General features: G+C 44.5%; 1 protein-coding gene across 3 annotated transcripts in view; it reads right to left on the minus strand.

Annotated features, from left to right (window-relative positions):
* The window catches only part of kifap3a (kinesin-associated protein 3a), a 118,113-nt gene that overhangs the window by 88,916 nt on the left and 14,769 nt on the right, over positions 1-14,428 (minus strand). For 2 of the 3 annotated variants that reach the window (XM_077594754.1, XM_077594756.1), the window contains exons 2-5: positions 9,555-9,686; positions 9,266-9,411; positions 8,206-8,264; positions 4,356-4,497 (exon numbers count right to left, since the gene is read on the minus strand). In XM_077594754.1, coding sequence (XP_077450880.1) covers positions 4,356-4,497; positions 8,206-8,264; positions 9,266-9,411; positions 9,555-9,686 — 479 coding nt within the window. Of the gene's footprint in view, positions 1-4,355; positions 4,498-8,205; positions 8,265-9,265; positions 9,412-9,554; positions 9,687-14,428 lie in introns of those variants that run through there. The other variant, XM_077594755.1, reaches the window with a different exon arrangement.

Below are 14,428 nucleotides of genomic sequence, written 5' to 3' on the forward strand. Positions count from 1 at the left end.
GATTTGATATCTCCCTTTTTGGTACTCTCATCTGCTCTGATATGGTTTTCTGAGCACATTATCTATTTTTAGGTAGCTTTCTTGAGAATAGGATGAGGTTATGGTCTGATAATAGTCTGTAATCATATTGAACATCTTATGGATCCTCTCACACTTATTGGAAAAGATCAGATCTGCGCACGTTTCGGAAGCAGTTAGTCTAGTGCAGGGGTCCCCAAACTTTTTCCTGTGAGGGCCACATAACTTTTCCCTTCTCTGATGGGGGGCCGGTGTCAGTTTGTAACAGAAAAAGTGTGACGATCGTAGGGGAGCTTAATTTTTTTTATTGTTTTCCAGAAAGCCACACATAACCAAATAACCCTTTTCAGGTTCTTTACAGAAAAAAAGTCAGGAAACATATAATAACACTATTAATGAAATAAATAACTAAATAAACCTCTCTGAGTTCTTCACAGAAAAAACAGGAAATAAATAACACTATTTATGAAATAAATAATAACTAAATAACTCTCTCTGGGTTCTTCATAGAAAAAAAAGCCATGGAACATTAACTTTCTGTTGTGCCATGCACAATCTTCTCCCTTTGCTCTGAAGTTTATGCACGACACCACAACCGTCATTACAGAATCCCACGTCAACATTTTGCAGCACAGTGCTTGCTGGTGAATTTGGCAGTGGACTCGTAGCGGGGCGGTGAGACCCCTTTTTTCCAACTCCCGGTTCATGCGTCCCATTATTAGACCGCGAGTTTCGGCCACCATGCTAGGAGCCCCGTCAGTCGTGATGCTAGCTAGCTTTGACCAGTCCAGGTCCAACTTCTCCATGGTTTGGCACACTTTGTCAAAAATATCCTCTCCCGTTGTAGTCCCTTTGAGACTTTGGAGGGCTGCCAGATCCTCCACGAATAAAAATGAGCAGTTGCGCTGTGTCTTGCACGTCCGTGCTTTCATCCAGTGCTAATGGAAAAAAAGTCAAATTATTTCGTCTTCTGCTGCAGCTGGGCATATACATTACTCCCGATTTCTTCAACGCGTCTGGTCATTGTACTCACCGACAGACTTACGGCATTAAATGCATCTTTCTTCTCGGGACAAACCTCCTCCGCGACAGTATCCATACATTTCTTAACAAACTCTCCGTCAGTGAAAGGCTTACCGCTGCTTGCTATCAATTTAGCAACCCAAAAGCTGGCCCGAACGGATGCCTGGTTCTGCTGAGATAGTAGTCCACTTTTTCGCTTTGAGAGTTTGTCTGCTCGTATTTGGCCTTGCAAGCTATCGTACTTGTCTTTGTGACGGGATTCATAGTGTCGGCAAAGATTGTATTCTTTGAATACCGCCACCGTCTCTTGTCAAATGAGACAAACAGCCTTTTCTTTGCATTGAACAAAAAAATAATCGTTTGTCCACTCCAGGTTAAATACCCTGCATTCTGAATCAATTTTTCTCTCACCTAACTTTTTCGCCATTATTCCGTTCTCAAACAGGTTGCAGTTTTTATATGCTTGAATAGTCCGCGATGGTCCCAGGGCTCCGCCCTCACCTGCGATCGTCCAGATGTCTCGGTAACACTGCTCGTGCATGCAACGGTGGACGTGCCCACCTGCATCAAAGGGAAACACTCTCCCCGCGCGTGTCACCAAAGAAGCAATGCGAAGCCCCGCTTCACTGGGATGATTTGTGGGCTCAGCAGGGGTGCAATGAACCAAACACAAGATTAAAACGTCCCAGTCTTCAAGGCCAAATAGGAAAAAAAATCAGATAGTGTCTCTGGTATTGTTCAGAGGGCCGGTCCAAATGTGCCGGCGGGCTGCATAAAAAAAATAAAAAATAAAATAAAAAACATCCGATAGCGTCTCTGGTATTGTTCAGAGGGCCGGTCCAAATGTGCCGGCGGGCCGTATCCGGCCCGCGGGCCGTAGTTTGGTGACCCCTGGTCTAGTGGAACTTTTCATTAGTTGTGTAAAGTTAATTTTAGTTAACAGTGATTTCAACTGTCTCCGAGCCATTGATTTGTCGAGCCAGTTAATATTTAATCTCCAAGCAAGATAACTTCATTTTTTGTGTCACATTCCCTAAGTAGGGCCCGAAGCTCTGTATAGAATGTATTAGAGGGGGATGGAGGTCTGTATATGCCAATAAAGGTTATTTGTGGGATAGAGATATTTTAAGGCTGCTGCATTCAAGTTTGTGTATGTTGACCCATTCTATCTGCTTTCGTTTAAGGTGTTCCCTAACATAGAACATCACCCCTCCGCCACGGTTTCTCACACGGTCTCTTCTGAAGTTATTGTAACCTGTATATGTAGTCGTGCCATCGGTTAGTTTGCATTTAACCAGGTCTCGGATAAGCATTAAAAAAAATCAAGGTTTGAGTTACTTAATAAATGATGAATTTGGTCACACTTTGGCATCTGATATTTAATAAATGACCACCGAGGAGTCCTTTTGGTTTATGACATGGGTCCCCTAGCACCATGGCTTGGTTAAAGGTGCTGTATACATGACCAGTTCTTTTTTTCTTAAATACAATGTTTCTTAAACATAAATCATTCTGGGACTTACCCACCGATGGTGGAGCTTGAAGAGTTGAAAGCTTGGCTAGCAGACATCTAGGTCAGTATAAATCACTTTGACACCCACCCATCGCTTTAAAAATGTGTGAGTTTTTAAAAGGACAGTGGAGTTTTAATCAACTCCTGTAAACTTCTCATAATGAGTGAGCTCCATGTTGGATGACATTTGACTGAAATTAGCTCTGGTAGAGGTCATTGACCTCCGGGTACACATACTTTTTCCACCCTGTACTGTGTTATATGTTCAGTTAAAAGATTAAAATGTAAATTTTGGGGCTGTATTAGTTATATCAAAATCTGTTTATCTCTTGTGACTTACATGACGATCAGGCAACATGATATTCAAATTTGCAGAAAGCAACAAAATCCAAAAGTTTTCACACTTTGCTATGCTAATTTAGATATTTATATGAGAATATATTTTTAAACTTAATAAATTAAAATAAGTATGAAAGTATAGGTTTGCATATTCTCCTCAGGCCTGTGTGGGTTTCCTCCGGGTACTCCGGTTTCCTCCCACATTCCAAAAAAAATGCATGGTAGGCTGATTGGACACTCTAAATTGCTCCTTGGTATGCGATTCAGGGTGTCCCCCGCCTCTGGTCCGGAGACAGCTGGGATTGGATCCAGCACCCCCCGCAACCCTAATGAGAATAAAGCGGTTCAGAAAATTAGATGAGATGGGAGATGCGATGAGTATAGGCATGAAAATATATTTTCTTAATTGTACTTTTGAGAATTGGCACAGTGAATGTGGTTATGACACGTTCGCCTCATAGTTCGGGGATTACGGGCTCAATCCAAGGCGATGTGCCAAATTACAAATCCGTAACTTACATTTATTTAGGTCTTTTGCCGAGTAAACGTAGCTTATGGAGAAGCACCATCAATTTCGTCACACGCAGTTTCTGCGTGTGATGACAAGTAGGCTTTTTGTGTTGTGATAATGACGACAGGGCCTATGTCCGATTATTATTATTATTATTATGAGCTCATGAGGAGAGTTTCTACTCCCTGTGCATGTGTGGGTTTTATCCGGGCATTCCGGTTTGCTCCCATGTCTCATAACCAAGCGTGGTCAGCTGGTGTGAATATGTGAGTGGATGGTTGTTCATATCTTATGCCCTAAGACTGGATGGGAACTGATTAAAGGTGTACCCCATCTCGTTCCCATAGTTACCTAGGATAAGACGCTATAGCACCCCGTGATGATTAGCAGCTCAGAAATATAATGAACATGCGTAAATGTCTTTATAATTTGGGTATATGTCTATCTGTTTTGGAGATGAGTTTGGTGTATTTCTTTTTTATATAATTTTGACTATTGATGTTAATTGTAATGGAAAATGTACAATCATCTCATCTCATCTCATTTTCTGAACCGCTTTATCCTCACTAGGGTCGGGGCGGTTGCTGGAGCCTACCCCAGCTGATTCCGGGCCAGAGGCAGGGGACACTGTTTTGGAGGCCAGCCGATCGCAGGGCACAAGGAGACGGACAACCAAGCACACTCACCCATACCTAGGGGCAATTTACAGTGTTAAATTAGCCTACCATGCATGATTTTGGAATGTGGGAGGAAACCGGAGTACCCACTCAGACCCGGGGAGAACATGCAAACTCCACACAGGTGGACGTGATTTGAACCCAGGACCCCAGAGCTGTGAGGTCGACTCGCTAACCACTTGCTCCACCGGGCCGCCCATGTGCAATCATTTTAACCCTAAAATTACTTTATAGGCAGAGTGAAAACGTGTTTATATTTTGAAATAATGCACACCATTTTGTTTGAGTTCCTCCAAGTTGTCTGGGTTACGGGCCAGTTGAAAGATCAGTGTGGCTCCCCTGATCTTCTCTTCAATGTCTTCATACAGCAGCTCCAAATACTCATCAATGCTGTTAATGCTTGCCTCTTCATTGATCTAAAAAATAGAGAAGGTCTTATTTTCTGGAGTAGGAAGGTCAGTCACTATCTATAACACAGAGTACATTTAATTTAAAATGAAGAATTGATCTTTAACACTGTATTTGACAAATTCAACTTATCTTAGCCAAGAAATGGCTGAACATTAACTACCTACACAAGATAAAATAAATGCAAAAAAAGTGTATCCCAGTGATCCTTGGAGCTATGTTGTCTAGGGCCTTGTGCCCCTGGTAGGGTCACCCATGGCAAACTGGTCTGACGTGAGGGACCAGACAAAGCATGACTCAGATCTCCTCTTATGATGAGCAACATTATTGGAAGATGTCTTCCCTCGCCTGGATGTGGGTCACCAGGGCCCCACTCTAGAGCCAGGCCCGGAGGAGGGGGGCGATGGCGAGCACCTGGTGGCCGGGCCTCACCCATAGGGCTCGGCCGGGCACGGCCCGAAGAGTCAACGTGGGTTCCCTCTCACATGGGCTCACCACCTGTGAGAGGGGCCAAAGAGGTTGGGTGCGTCGACAGTTGGGCGGCGTCCAAAGGAGGAATCCTTGGTGGTCCGATCCCCGGCTGCAGAAACTGGCTCTTGGGACGTGGAATGTCACCTCTCTGGTTAGGAAAGAGCCTGAGCTAGTGCATGAGGTTGAGAAATTTCGGCTCGACATAGGGGGGACGGGACCTAACAGTTATTTGTGCATATGCACCAAACAGCAGTTCAGAGTACCCACCCTTTTTGGAGTCATTGGAGGGGGTGCTGGAGAGTGCTGCTTCGGGGGACTCCCTCATTCTGTTGGGGGACTTCAATGATCACATGGGCAATGACAGTGAAACATGGAGGGGAGTGATTGGGAAGAACGGCCCCCCTGATCAGAACACGTGTTGTTCTATTGTTGGATTTCTGCAACTCGACAATAATGAGCACCATGTTCAAGCATAAGGTTGTCCATATGTGCACCCTAGGCCGCAGTGGCTGTGTGGTCGTGTCATCGGACCTGCGGCCGTATGTCTTGGGCACTCGGGTAAAGAGAGGGGCAGAGCTGTCAAACGATCACCACCTGGTGGTGAGTTGGCTCCAATGGTGGGGACGAATGCCCGTGCAGCCCGGGAGACCCAAAAGTTTTGTGAGGGTCTGCTAGGAACGCCTGGCGGAGTCCCCTGTCAGAAGGAGTTTCAATACCCACCTCAGACCTTCTCCCATGTCCGTGAAGACGCGGGGGACATTGAGTCTGAGTGGACTATGTTTCTATTGCTGAGGCCGCAGACCGGAGCTGCGGCCGCAAGGTGGTCGCTGCCTGGTGGACACCGGCGGTGAGGGATGCCCTCAGGCTGAAATTGGCCCATGGGACTCCGGAGGCAGCTGACGGGTACCGGGTGGCCAAACGGCACGCAGCCCTCGTCTTGTCCGAGGCAAAAACCGGGGCACGGGAGTTCGCCCAACCACAGTCTACATGTGCTTTGTGGAATTGGAGAAGGCATTCGACCGTGTCCCCCGAGCAGTCTTGTGGGGTGTACACCAGGAGTATGGGGTTCCGGAACCCCCGTTACACGGGGTATGGTCTTTGTTTGAAGCCTGAAATGTGGTGAAAGGTTGAAAAGTTCAAGGGGTATGAATACATTCACAAGGCACTGTACCAAGTGAGCACTCATTTAACACATCGGCTGCCATTGACGGCGGTGGACATCCGATGAACCTTCATTCTCTCTATAACTTGCAATACAACAACTTGCAATACAGCAACTTGCAATACAGCAACTTGCAATACAGCAACTTGCAATACAGCAACTTGCAATACAGCAACTTGCAATACAGCAAGGTGTTGAAATATCAAAATTATCAATAAGAGCACTCATTTAACTCATCGGACAATTTCAACACCAAAGAATGCTCTTATTGATATTTTTTTATATTTCAACACCTTGCTGTATGGCAAGTTGCTGTATTACAAGTTATAGAGAGAATGAAGGTTCATCGGACGTCTACCGCCGTCAATGGCAGCCGATGTGTTAAGAGTGCTCTTATTGATAATTTTGATATTTCAACATCTTGTTGTATTGCAAGTTGCTGTATTGCAAGTTATAGAGAGAATGAAGGTTCATCGGACGTCTACCGCCGTCAATGACAGCCGGAGACGTCAGATTCATGTTGACTGCTGCGTTATATATCCACTTGATGGAGCTCTGATAACAGAAATAGCATCTGCACCTCAGTCAACATGAATCGGACGTCTACCGCCGTCAATGGCAGCTTATTGATAATGTGTTTAATTTGGGACAATAATAGTATAAAAGAGGCAAGTTTGTCTATACCAGGGGTGGGCAAACTTTTTGACTTACGGGCCAGAATGGATACTAAAATTTGACAGCGGGGCCGGCCGGGCCAGGAGCCTTTGGACACGCAATGTAATTTATCAAACCTGGGGATTGAAATGCAAGAAAAAAAGACTCAATTGAAGGTGAAAATTTATTTTCAAATTTACTTTCAACGTTAAGAACATATTATTATTCAACGAAAGAAAGCAGTCTTTAAATTGAGAGTGATGAGTGGCATGTTGTTCTCCAAGTTACACTCCAACAAAGGTCTAGACTAGTACATCATCTATTGGGGAAACGAGGGTATTGCAGGGCAAAGGGAAATGAATGAGGTCATTGATTTTTACTATAATTTGGACAACATCGGCGGGCCGGATTAAAAAGCCTAACAGGCCATATATCGCCGGCGGGCCGTAGTTTGAAAAACATGTACACACGCCAATACGAGCGAATCCGGCGACGAATAACATGTACACACGCCAATAATACAATATTTTGATATTAGATATTTAGATATTAATGCTCTTACATTGTCAATACAATTACAAACACTCATGATTATAATTTTGAGAGAGAGAGAATACCTGGTTGATCGCTTTCAATAGTAAACTCTGTCTCTCTCTCCCTCTCTCTCTCATGATTATAATTTTGAGAGCGAGCGAATCCGGCGACAAAACGTCCGTCGACCAAACGTCCGTTCGACTAACTGTCCGTCGACCAAACGTCCCTTCGACGAACTGTCCGTCGACCAAACGTCCCTTCGACGAACTGTCCGTCGACCAAACGTCCCTTCGACGAACTGTCCGTCGACCAAACGTCCCTTCGACGAACTGTCCGTCGACCAAACGTCCCTTCGACGAACTGTCCGTCGACCAAACGTCCGTTCGACGAACTGTCCCTCGACCAAACGTCCGTTCGACGAACGTCCCTCGACCAAACGTCCGTTCGACGAACTGTCCCTCGACCAAACGTCCCTTCGACGAACTGTCCGTCGACCAAACGTCCCTTCGACGAACTGTCCGTCGACCAAACGTCCCTTCGACGAACTGTCCGTCGACCAAACGTCCCTTCGACGAACTGTCCGTCGACCAAACGTCCCTTCGACGAACTGTCCGTCGACCAAACGTCCGTTCGACGAACTGTCCGTCGACCAAACGTCCGTTCGACGAACTGTCCGTCGACCAAACGTCCGTTCGACGAAACGTCCGTTCGACGAAACGTCCGTTGACCAAACGTCCGTTCGACCAAACGTCCGTTCGACCAAACGTCCGTTCGACCAAACGTCCGGGGACCAAGTCTCCGTCAACCAAACGTCCGTCGACCAAACGTCCGGTCACAATGCAACTCAATATTTGCACTCACAACTTCATTTTTAAACCTAAAATTGATTTGTTACCTCAACACCTGCATAAGAAGCAAAATCTCGAGGGGAGGTGTATTTTTTTTCTTGGTCATCTGTGAAAAGCAAAATAAAAATCTCAATAAATAATTTGACTGGTCTATTTATATAGAAACCTTGTTCTCTGAAATTCATCATATTTTGCAAACTATAAATTGCAGTTTATTTCATACTTTGGCCAAAAGTGAGATTTGTACTTTGGAGTGACTTAAATGATATATTAACCCAGGGAATAAACACTCCGCGAGCGGCTGCGTTACGTCTGCATCACGACTCTGAAAATATCTCAAGCCAAAGTACACCGATTGTGATTTTTTTCTGCTATCAGACTCAGGAAATCACAAAGGCTCTCAGGAGAACACACGAATTCAGGCGCAAACTAGCAACAGCCTAGTTCCAGAAAAACAAGAAGCGGACACGTCCTACCATGAATATCACTTGTGAATAAACAAAAGATAAGTGCAACCCATTGTTTCTCGTTGGTTTATCACTAAACAACTAAATTGAAATTGTCTTACGACTGTCTTTTTCTGCATAAGGACATTTGAAGCTCATGAAAAACTGAATATTTTATTTGATCATGAAAATGATAATTATGGACAGTCTTCAAACCTTGTTGAGAAGAGTGCTTTATTTTGCAAAAAAACAAAAAAGGTTTTATTTTGTATCCGTGCTAAACTTCTTTTCCAGCACGGGGTAATTGTGTCAATTTCACCTGGTCGGGCGATGACGCCCGGAAAAAATTCACTTGTGCGTCATGCCCACGATTACATCCGTGAGATCGTAAATGTTTCGCGGTTGGTAGAATTTCCAGATTGATTGGTATGCTTCTGAATACCTACCATGTCGTGAACGCAAACAAACTGCAAGCGGTGTACTTGAGCCTTAACCCGACTTAAATGATAGGTTTCTTTCTACATTCTTTACTTTACTACTGCTAACTCATCTATTATATACAACCTTTTGAAATAATTAGCAGTTTAATATAGCAACTTATAATTTGGATGGCATATTTTTCGAAAAATAAAAGGAATTGTAAATCTGAAAGTCATCATACCATTTGCCTGTCTGCGGTTTTGGAGGTAGAACAGCAGTTGTTCAACTTCATTAAGTTTTGAGGGATGAATCAAATGGCATTCATCCACAACTTTCTGAGCCAATGATGATGTGTCTGTGTTGGAATTTAAGCTTTTCAGACGAATCCTGCAACATAAAGAAACATTAAACTATCAATTTGATGTGTACCTGATCATTCTTCAATCTTGGCCTCACGACATTTTTAAACATTAAAAAGTTGTCAAAAATCCAAATAAAATAACAGTAGTAAAATAAACAACACTTTATACATTTTCTGACACTCTTTGCGACCGCCAATCATGGCATCTCCTTGCTCTCCAAGTATCATTGCTTCTACTTCATACTGGACCAAAATGGCTTTCTCTGTTGGGTGGACATCGAGAGTACATCCCTTCACTTTCCTGTGAATGGAAAACACAAAGAAGCCACAGCATTAATCAATAAATTATCAAGTCTAATGCAATGAGCACCATTTATTAAAAGGTTTACGTAACAGGACCCAGTAACAAAAATGAAAAATTAAAATTGCCATATAGTTTCTGATGAGTCCTTATGCGTTTTACACACATTGACAGAATCTTGCCAAAGAATATTCAGAAATAAATGATTAAAACTCAAAGATTCATAAACTATTGAAATGTAACAATAAAAAATATGTATATAATAATTTCCCTCGGCATAATTTAAAGCAATGACGTTATCGAAGGTTAAGATCTGGCAGAGGGTGAATAACTCAGTGTAAACCAGTCGCCGCAAGCTGTTGTATTTGTCTATCTACAAGTTGAAATACGAAATTACAAGTGGGGCTCATACTGTGATAAGTACTGGAGCCAGATGAGTTGGCTCAGGCATCGGATCAGGATGCCCCCTGGACTAGGTAGGTGTTCCCGGCATGTCCCACAGGGAGGCCGCAGGGCCGACCTCGGACATCCTCCTGGAAGAGGTGGATAAGTGGGTGGGGAGAGGCAAGTCTGGGATTTTTGCTGAAGCTGCTGCCCCCGCGAAAAGACTTCGGATAAGCGTTAGATTAGATAATGTGAATAGATTATTCTAAATTATTACCCTCATCCTGACCCTCGCCCTCACCGTATAGAAAGGTTCCGTCTTCCAACACTCGGCACACTCAATGAGATACTTCAACGCCATTGTTTGTATCGCATTGACGGTCACAGCGCTATGTTTATTAAACTCGATGAGTTGTTTGTCACATTTCTGCCTGTTTCCATTGTTTACCTCTTGGACCATTTGAAGAGAGAGATAAGGAAGGGAAAGACCATCTACAGGAGGAAGATAGAGAACCAACTCCAGAGAGGCAACACCAAGGAGGTCTGGAGGAGCTTGAGGACCATTTCGGGCCATGGAGGCAACAGTGAGAAAGACCCAGAGTCCGGAGACAGGGAGTGGGCCAATAAACTGAATCAGTTATTTAACAGATTCAGTCCTGTCCCCACTCCCCTGACCCCCCAGACCAGAAGCAACTCTCCCCCATCGTTCTCCACCTCCTATTCCTCCCCCTCTTCCACCGGTCTCTGCATTACTGTCGATCAGGTGACAAAACAGCTAAAGAAGATCGAGGCAAGGAAGGCTACCGGTCCAGACGGCCTCAGCTCCAGACTACTGAGAGTGTGTGCGGATCAAGTGATTCTGCATATTTTCAGGCTCAGTCTGCAGAAGGTCCCCACCTTAAGGAAAACTTCCTGTGTGGTCCCAGTTCCAAAGACTGCAAACCCCAGGGAGCCAAACCATTTCAGGCCGGTAGCATTAACCTCTCACCTGAACAAGACATTGGAGAGAATCATCCTCAATCACCTCAGCCCCCTGATGAATGCAGAGCTGGACCCTCTGCAGTTTGCCTATCGTCCAGGCATTTGTGTGGAAGATGCTACCACCTACCTGATGCACAGGTCTCTTTCACACCTGGAGAACACGGGAAGCACACTGAGAATGATGTTTTTTTACCTCTCCAGTAGTTCAACACCATTCAGCCGGTCCTACTGAGGGAAACTGGAAGAGGCTGAAGTAAGGAACCACCTAGCCGCATGGATCATTGACTTCCTCACTGACAGACTACAATATGTGAGACTCCAGGACTGTACGTCTGATGTGGTAGCTTGCAGCACGGGGGCCCCACAAGGCACAGTGCTCTCCCCACTCCTCTTCGCCCTCTACACATCAGACTTCAAACATAATACAGACACCTGCCACCTCCAGAAGTTCTCTGACGACACCGCTATTGTTGGATGAGTGACGGACGGGAACGACCTGGAGTACAGGGGAGTCATCACAGCCTTTGTTGACTGGTGTAGGCGAAACCACCTCTACATCAACACCAGTAAGACAAAGGAAATGGTCATCGATTTTCAGAGGAATCCTCAACAGACCACTCAGGTGAACACCCAGGGTACAGACATTGAAATCGTGGAGAATTTTAAGTACCTGGGTGTTCACCTCAACAACAAACTAGACTGGTCCACAAACATAGATGCCCTGTATAAAAGGGGCCAGAGGCGCCTCTACCTACTGAGGAGTCTACGGTCCTTTGGAGTGTGCAGGACACTGCTGAGGACTTTTTACGACACTGTGGTGGCATCTACAGTGTTTTATGCAGTGGTCTGTTGGGGATGCGGGAGCACGGAGAGGGACAGAAACAGGCTGAATAAGCTGGTCAGGAGGGCCAGCTCTGTTCTGGGCTGTCCTTTGTACTCTGTGGAGGAAGTGGGAGAGCGGTGACCAGGATGATGTCCATCATGGACAGCTCCTCCCACCCCCTACATGAGTCTGTAGAGTCCCTCCGAAGCTCTTTTAGCAATAGACTGCGGCACCCTCACTGCAGGATAGGCCAAAAGTGAGATTTGTACTTTGGAGTGACTTAAATGATAGATTAACCCAGGGAATAAATACTCCGCGAGCGGCTGCGTTACATCTGCATCACGACTATGAAAATATCTCAAGCCAAAGTACACCGATTGTGAATTTTTTCTGCTATCAGACTCAGATCCGCAGATCCTTCCTCCCATCAGCTGTCAGGCTCTTTAACAAAAAAATGGCTGAGTGTTAAGACCTACCGTATGCATGCATGTGCGTGTGCGTGTGCGCGTGCGCGTGCGCGTGCGCATATGTGTATATGTGTATATGTGTATATGTGTATATGTGTATATGTGTATATGTGTATATGTGTATATATGTATATGTATATATATATATATATATATATATATATATATATGTGCTTATATACATGTATGTTTGTATGTACACGTATGTGTATGTGTGTATGTACACGTAAACTGTTAGTTCGGAGAGAGTCGCGGCGAATAGGCTGTGTGTTCGCAGCCGTTCGACCTCTCCCCATCCTGGATCTGGTAATAAACTTATCTCCTTGAAATTGGTCTCCCTCTTTCTTAACCTGCTCCTGAAGTTGTTTTACAGATCTATCATACTTTGGTGCCGATACCCCGGACCCAACACGCCAACAACTGCCAGAGTGGTGACGGAGCACGACGAAGGGCAAAATAAAGACTGTCGACAGCATCCTCCATTCCTCCATTGAAAGGGTAAACCCGACGTCTGTTCCCTCGCCGCTCCGGTGATCTGGTGACGAGTTCCCCGAACTAGGGCAGGTTCGGAACGAGAAAGATCATGAGTTCACCCTTTGATTTCTGTCTCCGTGAAGTGTGATAATTTAAATGAGTATTATCACTGCGGTAGTGTTGAATGTTCGATGTCTAGACCGACGTAGATAGAACATGAATGTTTGTGGTCTGGACCGACGTAGGTAGAACATGAATGTTCAAGGTCTGGACCAACGTAGGTAGAACATGAATGTTCGAGGTCTGGACCAACGTGGGTAGAACGTAAATGTTTTTGTTCTGGACCGACGTAGGTAGAACATGAATGTTTGTGGTCTGGACCGACGTAGGTAGAACATGAATGTTCGAGGTCTAGACCGACGTAGGTAGAACAAGAATAGAGTCAGGGACTCCGCTAAGAGACAGTCAGGGACTTGTGGTCTTGGTGTGTTCAGAGATATTGGGTAAATCACGAAGTATTGAGATCAATTTGGTGAATTTAGAATAGAATTGTTGTTTAAACTATTAAGTAAGTGATTAATATGGATCGGAAAGTGACAAGGGAGATGGGTTTGTTGCCAGACTGCAGAATGGAGACCGACCGACGTAGGTAGAACAAGAATAGAGTCAGGGACTCCGCTAAGAGACAGTCAGGGACTTGTGGTCTTGGTGTGTTCAGAGATATTGGGTAAATCACGAAGTATTGAGATCAATTTGGTGAATTTAGAATAGAATTGTTGTTTAAACTATTAAGTAAGTGATTAATATGGATCGGAAAGTGACAAGGGAGATGGGTTTGTTGCCAGACTGCAGAATGGAGATCGGAGGGCTGCCAGATGTGGGGTATGTGCGGATGCGTAGTGGGGGGGGGTTGCCTGTGTCTGCCGCGATGGGTGGAGAGGCATGGATTCTGTCCCAATTTGAGGGATGTGGAAGGTTTGATGAACGTAGAAAAGATTTTTGGTAAGTAAATAGAAAATATTTTGGTTAGTGAATAGAAAAGTTTTGTAAGTGAATAGAAAAGAGTTTTGTAAGCATGAAGAAAAGATTATTGCAACCAGAAGTGGAACGCCCCCCCCCCCGAATATAAAGCCTCTGCCCCGTACGTTGACGACAGAATTGTGATAACAGTGAGCTACAGAAAATGGCTCTTATCTTAAGTAAGCACGTCTTTTTGGTGGGGGTTAGACAAGTGGGTTACTGGAGCAACTCAGCCAGTGATTTTATCTACCCTTGGGTGCGTTAGCAATATAGGGGGGATTTCCGAATTAGACTTTAAGTATTAAGTATTAAGAATTATTTGGTTGCTAATATCAAACATGAAAATAACAATGCAGAAATTGCATTCATCCAAATTATTAAGTAAATTGTACCTGGCTGGTTTAGATAAAATAATTTATTTAGGATAGGCATGATTTCCCTAGGACGGGAGAGGCATGGAATGTTTTTCAGTGCACGAGAAACATTCCTTGTTTTGCCCTGAGCAGGTAAAATATGCTTTGGCGTGGGTCATATTAATGACTATTAGAATATTAATGATATACGGATTGCATAAGCATCGAACAATTGATGTC

Source organism: Stigmatopora argus, chromosome 24, assembly GCF_051989625.1.
Source record: "Stigmatopora argus isolate UIUO_Sarg chromosome 24, RoL_Sarg_1.0, whole genome shotgun sequence".
Lineage (NCBI taxonomy): Eukaryota > Metazoa > Chordata > Actinopteri > Syngnathiformes > Syngnathidae > Stigmatopora > Stigmatopora argus.